General features: G+C 37.5%; 4 protein-coding genes across 7 annotated transcripts; 1 reads left to right on the top strand and 3 right to left on the bottom strand.

Annotated features, from left to right (window-relative positions):
• Window positions 1–5,711: 5,711 nt before the first annotated feature.
• LOC126767875 (opsin Rh6) lies at window positions 5,712–7,523 on the top strand. The gene is made up of 3 exons (XM_050485575.1): window positions 5,712–6,687; window positions 6,814–7,094; window positions 7,181–7,523. Exons 1-3 carry the CDS (start codon window positions 5,962–5,964, stop codon window positions 7,299–7,301), a joined length of 1,128 nt encoding a protein of 375 aa, XP_050341532.1. The 5' UTR covers window positions 5,712–5,961; the 3' UTR covers window positions 7,302–7,523.
• Window positions 7,524–8,454: 931 nt separating this feature from the next.
• Window positions 8,455–9,802, bottom strand: LOC126767877 (uncharacterized). Of its 2 annotated transcripts, none has more exons than XM_050485577.1 (3): window positions 9,624–9,802; window positions 8,954–9,140; window positions 8,455–8,877 (listed from the first exon to the last, which is right to left on the bottom strand). In XM_050485577.1, exons 1-3 carry the CDS (start codon window positions 9,670–9,672, stop codon window positions 8,607–8,609), a joined length of 507 nt encoding a protein of 168 aa, XP_050341534.1. In that variant the 5' UTR covers window positions 9,673–9,802; the 3' UTR covers window positions 8,455–8,606. The 2 variants fall into 2 exon arrangements, with proteins under 2 accessions (XP_050341534.1, XP_050341535.1); XM_050485578.1 differs by lacking the exon at window positions 9,624–9,802 and adding an exon at window positions 9,206–9,345.
• Window positions 9,803–11,006: 1,204 nt separating this feature from the next.
• Window positions 11,007–13,692, bottom strand: LOC126767876 (larval cuticle protein A3A). The gene is made up of 3 exons (XM_050485576.1): window positions 13,441–13,692; window positions 12,110–12,275; window positions 11,007–12,021 (listed from the first exon to the last, which is right to left on the bottom strand). Exons 1-3 carry the CDS (start codon window positions 13,453–13,455, stop codon window positions 11,531–11,533), a joined length of 672 nt encoding a protein of 223 aa, XP_050341533.1. The 5' UTR covers window positions 13,456–13,692; the 3' UTR covers window positions 11,007–11,530.
• A 4,874-nt stretch (window positions 13,693–18,566) lies between these two features.
• Window positions 18,567–24,126, bottom strand: LOC126757597 (organic cation transporter protein). 3 transcript variants are annotated; one of them, XR_007666755.1, is made up of 10 exons: window positions 23,963–24,126; window positions 21,685–22,003; window positions 21,316–21,617; window positions 21,096–21,245; window positions 20,037–20,442; window positions 19,704–19,945; window positions 19,366–19,639; window positions 19,075–19,112; window positions 18,874–19,030; window positions 18,691–18,816 (listed from the first exon to the last, which is right to left on the bottom strand). XR_007666755.1 is itself a non-coding variant. In XM_050471617.1 (8 exons), the coding sequence occupies exons 2-8, from the start codon at window positions 21,828–21,830 to the stop codon at window positions 18,660–18,662; spliced, it is 1,677 nt and encodes a 558-aa protein (XP_050327574.1). In that variant the 5' UTR covers window positions 21,831–22,003; window positions 23,963–24,122; the 3' UTR covers window positions 18,567–18,659. The 3 variants fall into 3 exon arrangements, 2 of the variants coding, with proteins under 2 accessions (XP_050327574.1, XP_050327583.1); XM_050471617.1 differs by lacking the exons at window positions 18,874–19,030; window positions 19,075–19,112 and having other exon boundaries at window positions 18,567–18,816; window positions 23,963–24,122; XM_050471626.1 differs by lacking the exons at window positions 18,874–19,030; window positions 19,075–19,112; window positions 23,963–24,126 and adding an exon at window positions 23,256–23,781 and having other exon boundaries at window positions 18,567–18,816.
• Between the last annotated feature and the right edge of the window lie 85 nt (window positions 24,127–24,211).

Here is a 24,211-nt window from a genome sequence, read left to right as displayed (position 1 = left end):
CAGTAAGGTCGCATTGGCGGTCGAGAATCGAAACGGAGCTAGAATGCTATTTTACATTTTTCAGAAGAGTTTAATGATCCCTTTCGCAGCTCTCTTACAAACAAGAAATAACATATGGCTTTAGAGGAAAACACCATCAAAATATGTATGTATTAATTTTCGAAGGTAATAATTTACGATTGTAAACAAACAAAGAAGCAATGCTGACATGTAAATGCCATTTTGGTATTATGATAACCCAGAATTAACGGATGCTTTCTCTTTTGCTGCATCGTTGGCTGAAAAAAATATATATGTATATATTACCCTGTGCCGTATGTGGCACTCATAAAAAGAGGGCGCAACAACAAGAGTGCGAAAAAATTTCAGTGGTTTCTGGTTCGGCTTAATTAGAAGTAAAAGCATCGGCAGGAATGGAAGCAAAAAAAGCTGATACGGTTGGCTGCGAAATTTCGCGAGGGGTAGCACCGCAGATTGGCCGCACGCGCCAGTTGTTTGCTGAATGAATGCGGGGGAGACAAAAACCACATACCATAAAACGAGCGCGTCTGCCCTCGTCGCCCCTTCAGCAACCGACGGCCTGACTAATAATTCGGTTTCCCTGAATGAATGGCAACATTCAATAGTTTTCGACATTGAAAGCTCAAAAGCCGCCAGCCAGTCGTTTCAAAGCCCGTGAAATCGTATTAGGGCTTTGTTGTTGCTGTTGCATTTGCGGTTACTGCTGTCCGTTCGCACACACCAAAGCGGGCGTTCATTCGAATTGGATAAGATGGCAAGCATAGCGAATGTTGAGTATGCTTCGGTTGACTCATCACCTTCAGCCCACGAACCTGCAAACATATTCGCGGAGGCTAGTATGCGGCAACAACAACAAGTGCTATGTAGTTATATTGTATAAGTCGATATAGTTCGCTTAAGTGACCCACAAGCAATGGCCACTCACTTAATTTTTTGTTAGTTTTTTTCTTCTTCTTTCATTTAGTTCGTTTAATTAATTTCATATTTAAATTAACGAAATTGTCTATGAATTATGATGGCACTTTTTTTGGTTCACATGGCGTAAAGTGAAACACAATTTATACTGTGCTTCTTTTCATAAGAAAATTAGTCGTCTGAGGCAAGAACAAACTCTTGACAGCATCCATTACTAATACTGGTGACCTCAATGGAAATGAATATGCCAATTATGTTTAGTAAATAAATAAGAAACTAATCACCTACGAAGAGCTATGAAAACCATTTATACAACTTTTGACTTGGATATCTGAAAGCCTATGTATGGATAATAGTTTTTGAGCCAACCAAACAAGTTTTGGATAGCCGTTTCAACGACAGCAACAACCTCATTCGAATGACTAGAAGATTTAGAATCATAAAAAATCTCTAATAGACTTCAGAATGTCGAACTGCTGAAAAGATTCACCACCATACAGAGCTTATCCCCCAAGACCTCTGAAGAGACCAAAGCCCATATTGTCGTCCTCTCTGAGTTCCCTTTTTTGCTTCTTCCATCATTTCGGCTGCACCACTCAAGTTTAGAAATGTCTACCCATATTTTCCATTATACTTTTCGGCAGAAATTTGAAGTTCAGTGCACTGAATTGTATAAAATATTTCTAGAGAAAATCGCCCTTAAGAATTAAAGCAAACGTGAAGTGACACCAAGCAAAAAAATTTTGTCAATTTTACAAACTAAAGTCAATTTGAGAAACAAAAAGAAATGAAGTATACCACCAAGATTGACATGACAGCTTACTGCCATCTATAAGGCTCCGTACACACTCCGTACATACGGCCGCTGAATGCACTATGAGCTAAGCAAGTGCCAGCATGCAGAAAAGCAGAATGTGAAAAAACAACCAAATCTTAACAACCAATTTTAGGGATTACTAAGAACCACTACATAAAAAATCAGTATGCATTGCCCCACATTCCACAGGTTTCGGCACAGCGAAACTAAGTAAGGGCAGCAGAGAACTGCATGCATTCCAGACGCCCACCTCAACGAAATCAAGCCCTCTTAAGCCTGCTTGTCTAGCTTGACAACACACATATGTATGTATGTACTCTATTCATGCTTCTCGTTACTTGTTGCTGAACCACAAATGGTTGAAGACTTTTCAAGATCCAAAAATAACAACAAATAACAAACAAATCGTGAACAGCTGCCAGCTGCAATCGCCAACAAGTTGCAACAACAACAGACAGCATGCTTCTTACTCCGCCAAACAAGTTCTTATGTATGACTAAAACAAAAATACATACTTATGTGATCACTTGATGCCGAGCCGCTGGGAACTGAAAGAGCTACATACCTTGTGGGAAAATCAATTATATGATAAATTCGATAATATTCGTCAGTTTTTAGTTATTATAAGAGTTCTAAACCAATATTTTAATAACAACTGTTTGTTTAGCTTTTAGCTAAACTGTTAACATCAAACTCGAAAAAAATTCATTAAGGGTAATAAAAACAATGTCGCCGTTATACGAATGATTTAAAAAAATCCAAAATTTAAAGAGAATTATTTTACAGTGAATATATAAAAATGTATTACAAAAATAAGTCGTTCTTATTGTTTAATTTTTCCTACAAGTTTTAATTATTGCTTTGAGTTTTCTACTGTTGCTAGTCCCACTTTGACCCGCCTGACTCTTATGTTGCAACATAAGCTGCAGTGTTCATTGCCACGTATTGTTGGTGTTCATTTATGCTCTTATTTTCTCCTTTTCATTGTACATATTTCTGTATTTTTCTGTAAGTATTCTGTATTTCATGGTGGGCAGAACCTTTAATTTACACGTGATTACTATACATATGTACGAGAAGCAATTAATCAAGTAAAGCTGATGGCAACTTTAACAGAAAGGACATACACTTTTTTATAAAAAACTAATTGCAGTCGAAAATAATTAAAAAGGGCGTGGCTTTTATGTAACTGCTGAAGGACGAGGATGTTGTCTAGTAGTGGCTTGCACTGTCGAACTTGAAGTCATTGGCTTACACATATTTATATATGTATGCATATGTAATTAATTATCTTGATCACAATAACATTTCAGGTTGTGTAAGTAAAACTTTTGGCTGGGCACGTATTTCAAAGAGAATCAGAAGAGGTTTCGGATGAAAATATGTCCTGCTCTCTGCATTCCATAGCATTGACTTATATAGATTTAGTCCAAAAAAATTAAGATCATCAACAGCTGGAGTATAACAGATCGACAGCAAAAATTATACACGTTTTATTATACATAAGTATATATGTACATATGTATATACATATGGTTCAAATTTAAAGGATATTAATGAAGTCGCTAATTGTTGTAAAAACTATAATGTGTGCAACAGTATTGGGGCCAAGGGGGATTACTTTGAGAGGACGATAACGATTTTGGAGAATAAATTAAGAATTTAGAAATTATGAGAAAAGTATTACTACTTTTGCTCATAATATTGGGTAGTCGAAAAAGTATTTTCGTATTTTGTCAAAAGATCTCGTTGCAGTCGTATATCTTCAGCGCTAGCAAATAGTATATATGTAGGTACGTATATACATACATACATATATGCATATACTTCAATTTTTAAGCATATTAATGAAGTTACTAATGTAAAAAACTTTATTGTCTGCAAGCTCTGACGTATTTCGTGCATTCGTTTTTACGGTTAGTCAACTACATGTTCTTCGTCTTCAATGAATCAGCTGGACAAATAATTATAGTAAATATTATTTTCGCCAATAAAAATATCGTGTTTTGCTGCAAGAAAAGGTGAAACTTGTCACCGTCCAAAAACTGAGTAACCTGTAATGTTTGCACTCGTACCCCTGCCCATCCCGCCAATGTCATTCGTTTTAATATTCGCGCAGGTACAAGCGATATGTACTCCATAACGTGTTTTCATATCTTATCAGCGCTAATTTACTTAATTTGCAAACATTCTATCTGCATACAATATATTTTATCTTTATTTACATTTATACTGAGGCATAAGCGTTGACTGCCGTTGCTAACGCTTCATATTAGTATATGCAAACATGTACATTAACATCTAGTTATGTACAAATGTATCTAGTTATGTGTAAAACATACATATCCATACATACATAAGTGGAAACTGAAGTAAATGCGAAGAGAAACTGAAGAAATTTAAGTAGAATCTCGCACGGAATTATATTCATTATGTTTCAACATACCGTTAAATGCTGAATAATTCGCATCCACTGACGTACATCAAGCCTTCACACATACAAAGACAAAAGCGTTGGCAAGCAGTCTTTGGGAACAGCATGTGTCTGGGAACACTTGACGCAATATTTCCGTTATATTCACACACTCCCTCGTTCGAATATTTATTTGAAGACCAGTAAGCTTGTGCGGTATGCTCAATGGAAAAGCTTTGAGAAGCTTTTGGTGTGAATTTTTATGGTAGGGTGACCAGATGTCTCTAGTTTCTCACAAAGAATATTAATTTCCATAAAAATGTATGTGAGAAAATATAAAAAATAAATAATACATCTTAAAGTAATAACTACTAACTCTTATCGCCAAAAGTAACTCTAAAATCGTAACGAAATTCGGCACCAAATAATTTTCAGTAAAAAAGTTAGAAATTTCTAGACTTTTAAACGTTAAATTGACTTTAAGTTGCCACATTCATTTTGGATCGATCGATAAGATGTTCTATCCTCAAATGCCATAAGAACCCAATAAAGTTATTACAAGCAACCGACATGAACATTGACCTTGCGATTCGATACTATGAATACATTGAGTAAAAACAAGTAATAAGAGAAAAGTATATGTGACTGTCCTTTTTATCAAGACAGCAGCTGGATTATATCTGCAATTAAGACTATCTACAGAGTGAATAACTCCTTGATAAGTTGCATTGAAATTTGAAGCTCCTTTCGCTATATTTAAGATTGACAGTTACCTATTACGTCATGTATAAAACTCACTGTTCTTTTATAGGCTATAAAATGGAGTCGTAAAAGACTAATTTGAAGTGGGTGAGTGTAACTGGTATTTACAATTTCAGTTGTACCATTACAGAGGGCTCAGGACGTTTTCTGAAAAACATTTTGAAACAAAAATATGTTTACGGTGGAGATTGAATTCACGACGAGGTTAATGAACTTAAAACCTTTCACCCATAAGGCAAGACGCCCTAAAAATATCAGGAAGGAAGTGAACTTTACAAAAAATCAAACCAAAACAAATTATGTACCACTCCCGTATAAACTATTACAAATACATGCACAGACACGCGTTAATTTATTTATTTTAAATAGAATAGCGATTAATCCAACAGTTTTATTTACTTTTAACAATTCACTTTCCACATTTGATTCATGTGAAAAGCAATTGCCTTAATCCAATTTCACAAATTTCTTGCAATCGCTGTAAGTTGCTTTTCTTAAGTGTAAGAACACTAATTTTGCTAGTAACAACATTTCATACTACCATAGTTTCAACGAACTTGACCTTCTCAACCGCACGACGACAAGAACTTAGTGCCACGGCGTATAAGAAACCACTTCCTTGCATGCACATGTTTGTGTGTGTGTGCGCATTAATCCGACTTTTGAACTGCGCATTGGCAATCGACCGCCGAAAATTGAACGCACACTAATTGGATCAACGCAACGACTTTAGGCGCTCAATAGTCATGTCAGTCACAGTTATAAAAGCCTTAGACCGCCGAGGAGCGTACACATAGCAGTGCGACAAGTATAAGTGCGAAGGCGTTCGCTCATTGCCAACGGTCAACCTAGTTGTTGCTACGGAGCTATGGGAGCACCAAAATAGATTCTATAAAATTATTTCTTCAAAACTAACTTCTCCGAACGTCGTCCAACCAATCATCCAATATAGTTTTTCGCTTTTGTGTGTGTGGAATCTACCAAGAGAGTGTCTAAGCTAAGCCAAAACACACAAACTCTTCCTGGAAAAACAATGGAATACACGAAGGCTCTGAGCCTGCCACAGCCGGCTGGCTTTCAGTATCTACGCGATGGGCGCAACATTAGTCTGGCCGATAGTGTTCCTGCAGACATTTACCACATGGTCGATCCCTACTGGTATAAATGGCAACCGATGGAGCAGATTTGGTTCCAGATCATTGGCTTTATCATCACCGTTCTGGGTGTAATGTCGCTGTCGGGCAATTTCATTGTCATGTATATATTCACCTCGACACGTTCACTACGTACACCATCAAATATTTTTGTGGTTAATTTAGCCTTTTCCGATTTTATGATGATGTTCACTATGTTTCCACCAGTGGTGTTGAATGGTTTCTACGGTACTTGGATTATGGGACCATTCCTTTGCGAATTATACGGTTTGGCCGGTTCGCTTTTTGGTTGTGTGTCCATTTGGTCAATGACGTTGATTGCATATGATCGCTACTGCGTGATCGTGAAGGGTCTGTCTCGCAAACCACTCACCACGACCGTGGCTGTTGTACGCTTAATTTTTGTATGGTGCATTTGCGGCACCTGGGCCATACTGCCGATGGTCGGTTGGAATCGTTATGTACCTGAGGGTAATATGACCGCATGCGGTACAGACTACTTTGCTAAAGACTGGTTTAATCGTTCGTACATCATTGTGTACTCATTATGGGTATATGCTACGCCATTGACGACCATTATCTTTTCATATTACCACATCATGAAAGTAAGTAGACTTTTCTTCTCATCTTTTTTACAATACATCATAATCAAAAGCAAGTTAACATTGTCTCTTATTTCATATTCAATTTCTTACTTACAAAATTATTCTTACTTTTCATTCTACCTAAAGGCTGTCTGGGCTCACGAGAAAGCTATGCGTGATCAAGCTAAAAAAATGAATGTCGCCTCATTGCGTAATAGCGAAGCAGATAAAGGCAAATCGATTGAAATTAAATTGGCTAAAGTGGCATTGGTGACAATATCGCTGTGGTTCCTCGCCTGGACCCCATATACGATAATCAACTATGCGGGTATTTTCGGTTCGATGAATCTTTCACCGCTGAGCACAATTTGTGGTTCGGTATTTGCGAAAGCAAATTCAGTATGCAATCCAATAGTCTATGGTCTCAGGTAAATTGCGCCTTTGTTCCAAAATAAAATGATATTCCACCATTTCTCCTTTAACTAATACTTATGTAAATATCCCTATCCCTTAGTCACCCTAAATATCGACAAGTATTGCGCGAGAAAATCCCTTGTCTCGCCTGCGGCAAAGACGACATGGCCTCCGAAGTACGCACGCAAGCGACGGCGGAAATCAGCGAGTCGGCGGCATAAGAATGTGGCCCAGATATGGAACCGAAAGTACAATAATCATAAAAATAACAACATGCAGCAACCGGAACGCGACTCTGATGCTTGGCTATACGTGCTCCTACGGTGGGTCAATATTTAATTAAACAACTTGAATGACGATACTTAAGGGGCGTATTATAAAACGTCAATCTGCAACGAGAAATAAGAAAAATGAAAAAAAAAAAAAACAAAAAAATCGAAAAACGACAAGCAACGGTTTAGCAGAAGAGAGTTGTGAAGAAGTGAAGTACCAAATGAAAGAAAGGTGAAGTTTTTTATGGTATAAGTTTAGACATTGTATAGTTCATGTCCATGACCACTTCTCTTTATCTGCTAAAAAGTACTCAAGTAATTCCTCTCTCTCACTTCAATATTTTCTTTATTCTAACAATAATTTTAGGAATCTCTGATTTTTCCCTAATTTTCGGATTATCAGTCTAGCTTATTATATTTATCAAAATATTTAAAGGAACTGCAACTTAAAAACCATAAAAAAATACGAAAATAAATAAAACAATGCAATTGATACAAAATCAGAAAACGAAAGAGTTTGTCTTAATGGTCAAAATGGTGAATAAACTTTGTGGAGATTTAAGCCTCCGGCAGTATTTAACTACGATAACGCCAATATAAGTAACATACACAATTATGTGTAGAAATAAATTTTGAATAGGGCATGAAATATGAATACAGAATAATCACAGCCAAATCTATCTATTTCCTTGCTACAAAGTAACCTCGATAATGAATATTAGGTAAAAGAGAAGGGTCAGTAAAGGGCAAGGAAACACCAGGTTGGTGATGATGATAAATGATTCTGAAGAGTGTGTAATACAAAGCTACCAACTTATCGCATACATTCTTGCTAGATAAAACGTTTAGACAACTTGACTGCTAATGCGCAGAAAATAATTGTCTCTCCGATTTCCAATGTCTCTGTACAAGGCAAATGGCCATTCGATTGAAACGGGAACGGATCGCGGTTCCCTTGACTAGCTAGTGGTATTTAAGGCAGCCTTTTTCTTTTTACTTAGTAAATTTGCGTTTTTGTAGCTGTTCCTCACTAGGTAAACAAATTACTTTTTTCTTGACTTGCGAAATACAACTGAAATGATATAAGCACATAAAACATCACTTAAATCAAGCTTTTTAGAAAGCAATTGCTATTTATTCTTTATAAAAACAACATTTCAAGCAGCAGATATTTTTGAGCTGGTCCTTTCAGACCAGCCAGAAATGAGAGTTTCAGAGTCTCAAAATGTAACATCGTCCATACTGGAAACCACTTTACTCAACTCTGTGTGGAAAAGTTGTGCCTCCGCCCATTCGTCTTCTGCTGCCAGTGGAATCATAAGTCTTCTCGTCTGAATCCAATCCTGCGCCATCAGCACTCTTAACTCTTCCATCGTTGCCTACACCACCGCTGTTGTTATGTTCATCCAAGGTGTACATTGCGGCGCGACCTTGTAGAAGTATAAAGTCGATGAGACGCTTATTACTGAACGATTTCATGGCGTTGGGGTCGTTTCGCTTACGCAAATAATTGAAACAACAGGTGCTAAAAGATGTGAATTATTTTTCAACTCCTAAATTTTTTAATTACATACGAATATACCGATACTCCTGTAACTTACCGAAAATTCTTCGTGCCACAAGCATTCGTGCACTCGTTGCCGCACGAATCACAGGTCATCGAACGCTTGCTTTCGAAAAGCGCATTTGGTTCCAGATCATAGAACGGATCCTCCATCGGCATATTGAAGTATTTAGAATACATGGCGCATGTCGTCATTGGTTTGTGCAAATTGAAAATGAGAATGCCTGTATGATATGTAATTCATAAGCAATTTAATTAGCAATATTATAATTGTATGAGATATACACACATATAGTATAGAGGTGACCTAAATTAATCCGGTTTCATATATAATATTACGGAGAATTATAATTCGTGAACATCAATCAAAGGTGAATTTTACATTTTTAATAAAAACCAACATATACTCGTAGGTATCCCGAAGGCTGGTGATTTTGATTGATATCAACTAAAGAAGCACTTTCTTACTACTTATTTTTGCGTTAGTCCAAGTCGTTTGTCCGTATTTCATATTGCAATTCAAGAATTTGTTACTGATGCTGAACTCTCTCTCATCAACTCCGGAACCTCCCTCCCTTTGTAGTTGAGCTGATAAATTTGTGTTTTTCTTAACACATTTTTTCATTAGCAAATTAGTGAGGCGACTCGGCATGGAAATATTACATACTATTTTCATGAATTTTATAAACACTCACAGTATTACTTACACAATAATATTATAAAAGAGTGTAATTTATAATGCATTTCCACTCTCATCTATTGTCAAGTGCACTCATAGAAACACTGGTTAAAAGTGACAACTTCCGAACAAGATTTCAAACAAAAGTATTCAATCCTTAAATCACAGCACCTTCTTAGTGAATATTACTGCCGTTAACAAGCAATGGCGATGACTGAAAGGACGCTGACCAAAACTCACCTACTTATATATCCTGAAACTGGTCAGCAGCTGGCCAACAGATGCAGAGCAATAAACACGTATGTAAATATGTTTTAAGGATAAATAAAAAAATAGCATAACATCCTCAATAAAGGGAAAGAAGGAAAACTTGACAGTTTCCAATTCAAAAGCCCAGCGATGCGTACAATTTGTGTATTTCATTAAACCAAAGACACTGTTAACTCGTTGCAAATTTCAAACTACAAAATTGACCTGCATTGAATACATAATCGCTGTACAATATTGTACCTAGAATAATACCCGGCAATGTGACAGAAGCCATGCATGCCATTTATGCAACCAGCGGCCGAGCGAGTGTGTGGCTGTGTGTCTCTATAAAAGTGTCTTTTTGCCCTGGATATCCGTCTCAGAAGTGGAAAATCTGTTAGCTGCATAATAAGTTGAATTTAAAGAGCCTTATTAGAGCGGGTGAAAACAGAGAACCCTAGTGCGAAACAGAAAACGGCGAGCACTTTCGTTAAGTGATCAAATATAGTTTGCACAGATTTCAAAATTATGTACTAATTTGAATAAAATCTTTAAAACTACCATATGGACAAAAACTTAATATACTCTAAAAGTATTTGGTATTCTAAAAGTTTATAATTTGTTGTTGTTGTTGTAGTGGCAGAAAAAATTCTTAAAGTAATTTGGAGGGATGCTGCCGGTTTGACAATTATCGGGTCCGTTCCAATTACCTACTATTATTGACCTGACTGTCACGAGAACGAAGAAGGTCATAAGGCTTACTCTTTGCTTAAAATGTGGTTAGACTCAATTCAACATTTTAAAAATGTATATATTCCCTTATGTCTTTTATTATATAAATAATATGGAAGGTTTGTTGAAGGTCGCTATTATTGGTGTGTCGTCCTCGAAACAACTATGTTGAATAATTAAATAATATATTTCACTAAAATAAACGGTTTTCTTCAAAACGATGCGAAGTCCTCAGCCCACCTGTTAGATGTTTTGATAAATAAAATATTCGCACTAAAGCCCTTTCTGCAATAAAACGCAGTTATTATCCTTCCTATACATATAAATATGTATATGTTGTACCTGTAATATTTATTTGTATGTATGTATGTAAATATGTTTGAAAAACAAGTTTGTAAAAAATTAGAATCTAATGCTTAGAAAACAACAACACACACGTTACGAATTTAATTCTAATTATGTAATCATACTGCTAACATTGTAATTGAAAATACACAAGAGAGCAATATTAAGAGAGTGAGAGAGTAATGTATAAAGTAAATGTAAGTACGCCTTTCCTTCTATACTCAGGGTAATAGTATGTATATTTATATGTATATAATTACTTTACTGAATGAACCGTTATTCACGTTTATATCTCTATTATATATGATATGTGTATATGATTATTTAAAATACTTTAAGTGTGCCAGAATAAAAACTAAGTTAATAAAATGAATAGCAATCAAAAGCAATAAAACCGATGCGCAAAAATACAAATATTTATAACCCATACGTCATATATGTAGGGATATGGGAGTAATTATGTAAATGATTATGCAAATATATTATAAAAAGATATAGGAGGTAGCTGATAGATGCAAGCAGGAAAATATGTCGATAAATGTAATATTCAATGAGCAAGTCATAGTAATAGAGCTATAATCCGAAGTAGTCGCCTTGAGCTCGTCAATCTTAGTGTGGATAATAGTGGCCGTGATGTGGATCAGCGGCGAGTGGATAACTGGCGTAAGCAGTACTGTGTGCCAATGCTGGATAGGCTGCAGCGTAGTGGGGTCCAGCAGGCGCGGCAGGCAGTGGAGCGGGTACGGGTACCGGGAGTGGTGCGGGGCCATGCGCTAGTGGAGCCAGTGCTAAGGGATATGAAAGTGCCGGTGCCTTGACAGGTACTGCCGGGCCAATTGGTGCCGGTGCAATGGGTGCGGTCTTATATGCAATAGGTTCTTTGCGAACTACAGCATTGAAACCGTTATGCGGATCAGCGGTGTAATCAACTGTACGTTTCGTGCCATCCGGATCAACTACAGAATAGCTGCCCTTGACAACGTCGCCATGACGAGTTTCATGTTGGCTCTTCAAATCGCCAGTGTAACCATCTTGAATGTCATAGCCGAAAGAATATTTCGGTGCAGGGTCATATGGCTCGGGAGCAGCCGGTTTCGGGGCTAAGGAGAAGTAAATAATCAAGGAAAATGTGAATAATCAAATTCTGTCAAATATATGACTTCCAAAAAAAAAAAAAATTTTACTTACCCGGGGCTACATATGGCACAGGAACTGCAGCTCCTCCATGTGGACCAGCGTAGGTGGCATAGTGCAACGGTCCCGGACCATCAAGACCATGGGGTCCGTAATGACCTGCATATGGACCAATAACTCCGCATTCGGATAATGCAAATACAGTTGTCATAAAGAGTATCTAAAAATAATTTCATGACTTAAATTCTTAATTGTAAAAGGGGCTAAGTTGAGCACGAAAATTATTGGGACATGGTCATTGTATGTTTTCTCTTCTATTATGTATTATTGACAATAACAGTATTCTCCTCTCGCTGGAAAAACGTTGACATAAATAACAAAACCCATTCTTGTGTTTTTGGACATAGAAATTATAATACAAATAATATAGAAAATAGAAGGACGGAAAACTGGTATTTTCTAACGAAGCTCCTTTTCTTTTCGGCAGTTTGTTTTAACAATCAGACTGCTGCATATGAGGATCGGATCCTCCTCAGAAGTTTTGGCTAAGTGCCCTTTTTGGATTGATGACTGCTGAAAATGAGACTCAAGTTATCAGGAAGCTTCAAAAGATTATGATGAAAATTTTTTAGTTCCGTCCTGAGCTTAAACAGGACTCAGGTGTCGCACCTGGAATATTCGATACTTTATTCGACAAGCTCTATGACCGCTTATTAACGGACTCGGTCTTACCACACCTGTTTCTGTGTTGTTATGCTGTTTTAAATACAAGAGACAAAAATACCCTTTCAGCTGATATTTCGATTAAACAGTAAATTAGAGCGAAAAAGTGTCATTAATGATATCGGAAGTATGCGAGTATACGAGATTTAGGGAGTAAGGGATCGCATCTCTATTAATATTTTACTATAGATTTGAGTAATGGACCAGGCTGAAATTAGCTTTTGTTTCAATTTAAATCGAAGACATATGAGCGTAGTATAGGCAATACGTAGCAAAAGCGCCGTCTGTTGTATTGCTTAATACTCTTCCCGAGATTATGAAGAGATGCTGCCGTTCTGAAAGACCGCTTTTATATAATATATACCTGACACACAAGCCCTGTTATATTAATTAATTGTTTGGAATCGCTATTTGTATAATGTTTCACACTTTGAAATCGCCAAGTAGAAATACATTTCAACACAAAGGATTAAGGATTGTGTTATGGTTTTTAATGAGTCCTTGAGTTTTAATGGATGACTGTTCAGGAACACATAAAGGTATCCTTATAAAATTATTAAGAGAGCACATGAAAAGTCAAGACAACACACATGATCACATTGGGCTTCTTTTTAGAACAGTAATTTCACTATTGAATAAACAAATTTTTAAATTATTCACACCTTTAACATCAACATCCTGCTACCACTTTTTTCTAGAGTTCTTATATGCGAGTCCTTTCCAAAGTCGTTGGTAAAACGCGCTCAAGACGCGCTAAACAAATTAGATACTTTATATTCCAGGACGAGTGAGTTTGCATACACAACAGTTGTATCGATTATTTCCAAACTATGATTGATCAATTACATATGGCCAACCGAATCGAACGACAGTTAGTGGTGAGCCCGAACAACCGAAGCGGCAAGCGGATGCGGCGCTTGAAATTCAATAACTGTGAAGCGAGGCAAATAGTTCTTGACTTTTATATTGCAAGTACCGCTGCTCACATTAAAGATTTCTGGGTGCGGGTGCAGTGGCAGTGGCGGTGGCGGTGGCCGAGGAGCGACAGATATCAGTGCGCGCACAGTATAAGCATAACCAACAAAAGCGACAACACGATTGTTTGCAAAAAAGCAGTTATAGCAACAATAGCATTGACAATGGCAACAACACTAACAACGTGTTTAGTAGTGTGTTGTGCGGCATCCAACTTCTTCGACTTGGGACGGTTCAAGCGGCTCGCCACGATTGCTGCCAGCAAGCAAAGATTCAACCGGCAGATCAGTGGGGACTATTTTCGCACACAAAAATAATGTGTATAATTGTGTGTATGTAATGCATACAAATGTACCTGTATTGAATACAGCAATAAAGTTGGGTTAGCCAGCAGCAAAGTTAAATTGTCCAATACTAACAATGCGCTAATTTAATGCGGCAGCTTTTGGAAAAGTGGAAAATAATTGGAAGAGCGCAGTCAAAACCACAGCAAGTTGAATCCAAATATATATGGTAAATATATACATATTTTTTGCTCGTTTGTGAGGTGCGGCTAAGGGACCCAAACATTGAAGACGTCAAAATAAAAAGCAAAAGCACCGAAGTATACACTTGGGGAGCTGGAAAATCCCACAATCGATTTAGGCAAATTTTGCGCATGCATCATGTCTCACTAACAACAACAACATCGTCAGCAATGGCAACAACACTGGTGACGTAAAGCGAATCAGCAAAAGCCATGTAAGCCTCACACCACGACCTGCTTTGGGGCGCGATGTCAGTTGGTTAGTGGCAACGCTCCGCCGCATCTGGCGCGGCAAAGCGAATCGCCAGACACGGTAAATTTGCTAGCGCCTGCGCAACCCACCCACACCTTAGCACTTAAAGCGTCAGCGCACAAGTAATTCGGCCATCTGACGGCGTGTTGAGCCCATATCTCGTTTTTTTCATGTTTTTATTACGCTCTGAGGGTGTCTGTAGCTTTTCATTCATTTTTATGCGCCGACGGATTTTATATTTTTTAGTTTTTGCAGAGGTTACTCTTCCGTGAACTTAGTTAAAGGGTTCCCAGCTTTTGCCACCATGTCCGATTATGGGATGTCATTTCGCATCTGCCAACGTTTGCCTAGCCCTTCTGCCGTTGTCTTGTGGGTGCTGTTTTGTGCGAATTTAACTTTGGAATTGTTATTTTTCCATATTGCCAGTTGAGAACATTCAATGAACAACTTTGCGGATTATCCAAAACTCTTCAGCTTAATAAGTATTGAAAGTATTCATTTAATGTGGCATTTATATAATAATGGCAAAGTGGCAAAACGACAACTTGGGTTAAATAAGCGCTCCGTGGCAAATATTACAATAAGACAGTTGTTCTTCACAATTTTGTGATTCAAAAAAATTTCTCTCCCTGGACATTAATACACTTGTTCCAACGATCCTTCAATATGTGGATCCCATCCCTGAAGTGAGAATCCGGAAGTTCTAAGTTGTGCGAGTAATTACTGAGATATGCGACTTTAACTAAATATGGAAGGTGTCAATTTTCCAATTGTTCTACCTATTCATATCATTACTATATTCTTTTGTTCCAAGTTTAAGATTTGTGGTACGCTCTTTCTCCTCCATAAGACCAACCTATTCACGGGCGAGCAATCGCAACAACTGAGTGAGTAAAATTCTTAGGCAAAAATTGCAAAATGCAGGACTCGAAAAGCTTTTCATTGATTTAAGTGTTTTGATGTGTTTCAGAGACAAATATGGCTTATAGTACACTCCATGGAGTATAACCATCAAATGCAACGCATCGAAAGAAAAGCTTAGCTAAATTATAAAATCAGCTTTTTAATAACAGAAATATATGTACATATGTATACGTCTATATTCTAAAATCCTCTGGGAGTGATATGACCATATAGATTTTATTTTCCATTCATAATTAAACCAAAATACCTGTCGAAACCCATTCTTCATGTGTACATACTTGTATATGCGTGCATAGTTTTGTGGCGAAAGACACATGCTAACTCGCAAAAGAATGGCTGTTTTCTGCAAAGGTTCCAGTTACAGCAACATCAGTTCGTCGGCGGTATATGCCACATAAATTCCAAACGAAATTTATTGCTTTTTATAGCCGAAAAGCGATGTCACAAGTGGCAGCATTTCAGTTAAAGCGTAATTCAATGCTCACACGAAAGAAAGAAAAACAGAATTGACGCGACAACAACAACAACCACATAACCCATAGCAAAGATTCAGTGAGCAACATATAAGAAAGAAAAAGCATTTCAAGAACATGCTAAAACAATAAAAGCAATGTAAATACAACGATAATACAGCAATAAAATAAAGTTATACTGAGCCATTTACCTGCACACATACACATATGTACATAAATTTACAAATGTTGCATAGATGCTTAACATGCAAATAAATTGGCTCCACAACAAGATCACAACAATGTGAAATTGCAAAAAGACGCTACAACAATAAATACTTATTACACTTGTGCATGCATGCTGTGCAGCGGTATTAAAGTACTTGAACATCAGTGGCTCATAGCTGCGGCATCTAAAGAGTGAGGAAACATGAGGCAACATTTTTTGTTATGGTTAATGGCTTTGGTTGTGGTGACGTTTCGCTGCTGGCATATTGTACCAATAACATCCATCACGGAGGCGCTACAAGTAACGGTTAATGCGGATGGCTGCGAGTATCGTTTGAAGAAGATACAAGTACACTGCTATTCGGTTAAAGATCGGCTAGATATGTATGTATGTATAAACACACTTTGTGACGGTGTGACTGTGTATGTTTGTCTATTATCACAATAACGGCAATAATCAAGGCACTGAGCTTCATTTATTTAAAAGCAATTGGCTAAAATGGCAGTGCAGTGCAAAAAGGTCAAAATGAATTTGAAATCAGAACTCGCGATACGACTGGCTGCAGAGCCGAATGGAACTGAACTGCGCTGCGCAATGCATTGCGTTGGCACTTTGAACTGATCCACGAACGCCGCGGCAATGCAGCGGCGCTTGCACCTTCTCGAGCTCCACGGCGGATCAGTAACACTCCTCAGAAGCTGACAAGCACAAGTGCCGGCTGAGAAAAGCGCAAGCATCATAGACGAAGCAGTAGAGCAAAAAGCCAATCAAAAACCTGTTGTAGCCGGCACTGGCATTGTCGGATGCCAACGTTGAGCTCGCAGGCAATGACTGCCGCAGCTCACATGGCTCGTAGTGGGCGCTTCTTTTAAAGGCCAACTTGGCTAAGCTCGCACTCAGAGAATACCCAAGTGTGCAGCATACCTGTACCGCCGTCGTCTACATACATATGTGTACCGGTATGTTCGTTTGTGTGGTGTTCGTTATCTCAAATACACGTGAGTCTCTGTTAACAGTCAGTTCTACGGCACATTAGTGCCTTCATTTGGTTTGAAGGTATTACCTAATGCCTTGCCGACTCATCGCATCATTTTACCATGCAAATTATTTATTTTCGGTTTTTTTTATGCATTGTCTCGATCTCTGTGCAGCTTCACTTTTCGGCTGTTTAATTTATTAGCAGTGATTTCTTTGGGAAATTTATATAAAATCTTTTGCTTTAAATTGTCGGAGATGTTCATGGGTAAGATTGCCATAGTTTATAAATTTCTGACGCATTAATGCTTTTACTTCGTTTATTGACGACGCTAGTTATTTCGTGAGTCGCTTATATCTACCATATATGTATTCCAAATTTTCAAAAACTTCATACAGCCAAGCTAAGAGATTATTAAATACAATACAATACGCGGAAATCTGAAGCGCTTAGAGCACTTAAATTGGGTCTATTCTTTATAATGGATTTAACAAGCTGATATGATATAGTATTATTAATTTTAAGTTAGTATGAAACAAAGGAACTTAATAAAATAGTACTCAGAATTGTCAAAAATTGTCTCTTAATAAAGTTAAAATGTTTAAGTTATAGTTAAAAACTTTAAATTTGAAAATGCTTGACTTCTATGAATTAAATAATTTACTTACAACTAGGAAAGGTTTGTATGGAGAAATAATAAAATCGTGCACCGGAACTATTATGTCGGAAAAAATTGTATGCAGATTATATTATGACACGGTAAAGTACGAATTCTCTGAGTTATGCACATCATTTGTTGTTGTTTAATTGTAAGTTGTAAATACTTATTTTATTCGTGAAGACTTTCAAATCATAACGCAAGGTATATGACTAAATATACATATATGTATGTGTATTCTACAGGCGGCAACACTACTCACAGAAGTTATGTTCGCTGATCACTAGACACTGCAAGAGGTGGGTAATGAATGCTATACATGAGTATTACCAGCAAATAATCGCCATTAGCTTCATTCTCATGTGTCCGTTGTGAATTTCGTACTTTTGTGGCCAGTCCAGCCAATCACGGCGACAAATATAGGCAAATGGATGATGGCTGCATATTCACGTTGGAATGTGGTAAGCAACGTGATCGTATTTGCCATATAATGGAAACTGATTTATATACATACATACATAGCTACATATGTCTGCAATGATAAAATCTATAAAGCTATTATTGATTTTTAGTCAAGAGTACAATTCCTAAAATATTTTATATTTTGAAATGCCTTTATAGTTAAGAAAATATAAAAAGATGTGCTCATAATAAAAAATATTTTGTGCAGTTGTGGTGATTTGTATAGTGAGTAAATTGAATAAAAATATCACAACGAGACCAACAAGTACTTAAGTGTCTAAGGTACTTGCTTCAAGCAATATTGGATATTCGCCAAAAATACTAGAATTGTGGAGGTTTTAATATTATTACTGTTTATTAGTAAACATACTAACGCTTAATATTACTTTAACACTTAGGAACTAGTTACAGAACAATTGGTTTGTCTTAAAAATATGCCGCCGTGTTATCTCGTATATTTTGCGATCCTGCGTTCGCGGCCAAGACATCAACCGATTGTGTACGTTTCTCCAGGAAACTGAAATTATACCAACGCTCGTTTTTGCCAAAGTTTTCTCCATCTTCCAGAGAAGTGGGCAAGGTTCTGCAACAAAGAACATAGTATTTCAATAAATGTACCTTAAATCTCACAAATTTTTACCGTTAGATTGAAGAATTTGTTAATATAAAGTTCATTCATGATCATTTATATAGTATATAACCCTATATCTATCTCGATTAGTTTTAGGTGATACATTCAACCGTTAGATGAACAAAACTAGATATTATACTCAACATGTTGCAAAAGCATAAAAATACCAGCAAGATATTATACTCAACATGTTGCAAAAGCATAAAAATAATACCAACACAACTGGCCTCCAAAGTGAAGAGAGCGCACTGAAAGAATTAAGTATCGGAGAAAGGATAAAAATAAGAACAAGTTTTACAGCTCTTGGCATATTTTGTTGAAATTGATTGTATTTCTAATATTTTAATAGCTCTGCAATATCTTTTAAGTAGAGGCAGTAGAATTTCGAAAGCCCTATAACCTAGTCTCCGGTGTAGTTTATCATAGACGATTTAGTGTAGAAAACTGTCTTTAATATTTTCTAGCTAAAGAAATTTTTTTACTTCAAATTACTTCACTCACCTATTGAGCGTCTCAGGCAACAGTAAACACAATCCAGCACCCAACAGCGAAAGTAGACCCAAAATTATCTCCGGCATAGGTTGAAAGATCGAACGTGTGTACAAAATGTACGAACTGAAGAAGGTGAACGCATAACCCATGACATGCACCACCGCTACACCTTGGCCGCGTACGCAAGTCGGTATCAACTCAGTTGCATATTGCGCGCCAGAATTGTAAGCAACCGTTACACCAAATCGTCCTATAACCGACAATATCACGACCAATACGACATCTACGAAATTATGCAAATCATTTATTAGTAAGTTGTGATTAAATTATTTCATTTGGAGGCTCACCCTTCTCGCCGCCACTACGCTCAGTACAGAAGAGTATTGCACCGGTGACCGATATAAAAATACCACTTAGCAGCAGTGACATGGACGCCATCGCTTTGCGGCCGATGCGATCTTGCAGCACGATCAACAGTATGCAGGCCGGTAATATGGCCGTGGCGCTCAATGTGAACATGACAAATGGCGATATGCCGAGACCTTGAACATTCCGCGACACCGCGTCGTAACACAAAGTGATGACCATGCTGTGATAGTCACAACATTGGTACATGCAGCCATAAATACATTGAAAGTTAATCAATACTTCGCCATAAAAGGCAATTGTGTAACACTTACGACTTAAAAAACAAGATAAGCGTGTTTCGTCGCAAGCGTGGCGTTGCAAATAGCCCAAAGAGATTCGGACCAGATTTCGTATGCAACTGCCTGCGCTTGCATTCATCTATGAATTCGGTATAAACGGATTCCTCCACTGCACGTCCATTGATCTTCGCCACACGCTTCAGGCACTCAACGGCTTTGTCGTATTTTTGCTTGGAGATCAACCACTGTACACTCTCGGGCACAATGAAGTAGAATAACGGCACAATGGCAAAGGGGGTCGAGGTAGCGATAAGGAAACCGCGCCACGTATGCAGCAAAATAGCAATCCACGGTGCAGCCATTGAACCGAGGCAGTAAAAGCAACCAATGCAGATGCTCAGCCCAACAGTGCGTAGAGATGGACGCAAGTACTCCATAACTGGGAAAGATTTATAAAAGAAGTTTTAATCATACACAATTACAAATAACTCTCTAATGTAAACATGTGAAACATCTTCCTCTCTTAAGGGCGTAATCCTACCAAGAACTACACTTGAATCGTCATAAATTCTGCCGATTTCCCAAATACCTACCATCTGATACTAATAAATATATTTTTGCGTTCACAACTCTTTTTAGAAATATCTGCTTCTTCCTTTACACTGTTGTATACTTACATTGTTTTATTCCATTTAAATTTTAAGTTTACATTTGGCTACGCTCCTAAGAATATTTTCACCCATAAACCATACTGAATTTATTTTTTTTGACACCCTTTGTAGTACTTTCAATCATATTATTTTATTTTTTTTTTTGCAAACCGATCACATTTTTTTCTTTGTTTTAGAGTTGTAATTGGTTCAAGCACTCGATTTTATTGAAGTATCTAAAAAGGCTAATTTCAATAAATTATTTCTTAGTTTCAGACTTGTTCGAACTAAGAGTTACTCAAACGAGATTTTTGGAGTCATTGTCGTGCCCAACAAACCGTGTAAGTTTCTATTATATAGAAGTCCCTAAGTTATGAAGTGTGCCGACGGCTCTTAGGAGTTATAAGAAATGTGTGCTTACCGCTTCTCCTAAAACACTCACCTAAAATATACATCATAACGAAGTTGCTATCGGTCGCCATACCGGATAGAAAGCGAAATAACGAAAAAGTTGGAAGCGTTGTACCAAAGATGGTCAAGGAATTACCAACCATTGCCACTACATTGGCGGCGATCAAAATGGGAAGTCGACCTGCCGTGAGAAATAGAAAGAAAAAAAAATTGTAGATGGCAACACTAAGCCCATTAAACTGTTGAGTCACCCAAGCTATCTGCCAGAAAGCCAAACAGTAAGCTGCCCACCACTGAGCCAACAAAAAACATCGATTGCCCCAATGTTGCCTGCCAAGCGCGTTCACAAATCCAATTCAGCTCGCTGGTAAAGCTTTGATAGCCCATATACAGCTCATAGTCGAATTGCTGACACGTGTGCGACACATTTGCGGTGACATTCTGAAACGCGGCTTCATCCCCCTCTGCAAACCGATGTGGCAGACATGATGAGCCTGTCTGCTCGCTGGCAACCGCATAAGCGTCCGTCGGATTCGCATAGCCGTCGATGCACCTGTCGATGAAATCAATTGAGCAACAACAAAAGCTGTGGTTTAGTGGTCGCTAGTCGCTGGACTCACCAATATTTCGGCACGAAACTTATGATCGTCTGTGAGTAGTAGTGCAGTGCGGAAAGCAAATTGATGATGCAGAATAATAACAGCATTATCGCCTGCAAGCGATGACAGTCGCCACATTTCTCCAAGATTTTGTCGAGCTCCAACATTTCTGCTGTGCGCAAGTACCGTTAGACAATTCTGACACCGCTTCAGCAATACGTTTGCGTGCTCACAACTTCACAGCTGTCGCTCCGTTAGGCCTGCCTTTAAGCTGTTATTACACCAAATAATTTCCGATGTCGATTCACTGTCCAGCAACTGTTGCGCTTATCAATCGGCACTGTAGAATTGTTGTAATTATGAGTCAATGTTTGTAAATTTGAAGTGTGCAATTGGCGAGCTTTTGGCTCTTTTGGCTCTTTTGGATTTATTATGAGTTCAAAGAACTCTTAATGGCATAATACATATTGTTTATTTTCGCAGCCATTCTTAAATTTTATAGTATACTTAAATTTATTAAAAGTTTGTTTTTATGTGTTATTGACTTAGAATCTTCCCACGTCAAGGTCACCAAACAGCTTTACCGTTCGTAATATTTTAAACATACTTATAAATACAGAAAACAAGGAAAGAAGAAATTATTCTACCACCGAGATTAATAGATTGGTTTTCAATTTGAGCTTTCTATATGCTTTCAGCCGCCTCCGAATAAAGAAGCAAAACGAACTATTCCGGGTCCGGGTGCCGGATAACATATTTTTTGTCGTGCGATATTTATATATAATAATAATATAATAGATTTTAAGAGTCGCAAAATGAACACTTTATTCGGCAATTTCCCAATATGCTTATTGTGTAGCCTTCGTAAACCGAAATACTGTATGAGTGGCCTCTCGAAGTTTCAGCCCATACATATACACCAACAATCACCAATTCGCACATTTTTAAACTTCTTAATTACAAAGTGCTATAACTTTTGAGGTAGGTTTTAAAAATGTTAATACATAATATCCCACATGTGTATACTTAAAAACAGTGGCTTACATGCCGCTGAGGAGAAAACAGACTTTTTAATTTTAGACGCACTTGTTTTCCATATTACAGTTATTATCAGAAACAACATTATTCGTGTAAATTTTCATTTTCATTCGTAGAAGCCAAAAACTGCGAAAGTGGAGAGTTAACTTAAATAATTATTTTATTTTTTTATTCATATTAATTTTTGGTAGTCAAAAATATACTTGCAAACATAGCAATCGCTTAAAGAAAGAAACGTTTATTCATGCACAGTAACATATATCAGCATTATGAACAAATATTTCGTGAAATTAAAAAAAAACTTCCATATTTACTAAAAACAAAACGTAATGTTTGGAAAATAGCCTCTCAATCCCTGCACCGACATATTTGCCAAAACGTCCTGAGAAAGTGATGAGTTAATATTGAAACGAGTTAGTAAATGGCGCTACTTAAATATTCGCCCAGTCATACTCTTTAAACTTATCCTCTCGTTTTAGGAACTCTTCTGTTACGCAAAGAAGACATTGTCAACAAATGAAATGAAATATCCATTCCGCTTTTATTTCACTCACACTATTTACGCAGCTAAAACGAGCACAGTTTTCGTCATACAAATGCGCTTATTTCTCATAGTTTTCACCGTCCCAATTAACGAAGTGCTTAAGTGCAGTAATTAATATTAATTAGTAAATTAATATAATTCTCAACCGTATTCATGCACGGATCAGTATTTTTATTTTGTTTCAGGATCACTTAAGTCCACTACGCCTACAACCGTTACACGTACGACCGCGAGTAACCACCGCAGCTCAACGAAAGTAACGCTGAACTGTTATTGAGTTAGCTACACATCCCATGAGATTGCAGGCATTTGCATCGTATTTCCCCACATACGCACGTCACACACACACCACCAAAGAAAATCAACAAAAAAGTAGGAATCTTTCAGAATGATGAAGAAAATGTGGCACAAGTGTAGAATTATAGGTGAAAACCATATTTCCATGCGCGCAACCACTGGCACTACGCCGTCATTTCACGAAGCGGAGCGTGCGGAGAGCATTGATCTGCATTGGTCAGTGCCGCGCGCGGGTAAACAAAACATCTGCGGCGCGGAATTTCTGTAATCAGTGCACAAGTGTAATGGCAAGCATTTAAAAAACAAGAAAAATATAATCACAACAAAAACCGCAAGAGCGACGATAAAGGAGACCTCATAAGTCACACGTGAACTTGACGACAATACAATTGGTTGCCGAAGTTTGATTGCGATATTTACCTCCGTTTTTGCTGAGCCGCGATTGAAATAGAACTAGCCGCGGAGTCAGCGCATCAGAAAAGCTACGCGGCGCTTACGTTCGTTGGAACGTTCTAATGAATTCTCCCTACTCTTGTGTTTTCGTTGTACAATTTATTGCCTTTGTGTTCGTCGAAAGTGAAACTACGCCACTATTAAACATGATCGGCACCCTTATACCACCTTATAAAGTGCATACGTAACTGTAAATAGAAAAATATAGTCGGAAAA

This window comes from Bactrocera neohumeralis, chromosome 2 (genome assembly GCF_024586455.1).
Source record: "Bactrocera neohumeralis isolate Rockhampton chromosome 2, APGP_CSIRO_Bneo_wtdbg2-racon-allhic-juicebox.fasta_v2, whole genome shotgun sequence".
Lineage (NCBI taxonomy): Eukaryota > Metazoa > Arthropoda > Insecta > Diptera > Tephritidae > Bactrocera > Bactrocera neohumeralis.
Note: the sequence above shows the minus strand (reverse complement) of the source record. Positions and strands in the feature narration are given on the sequence as shown.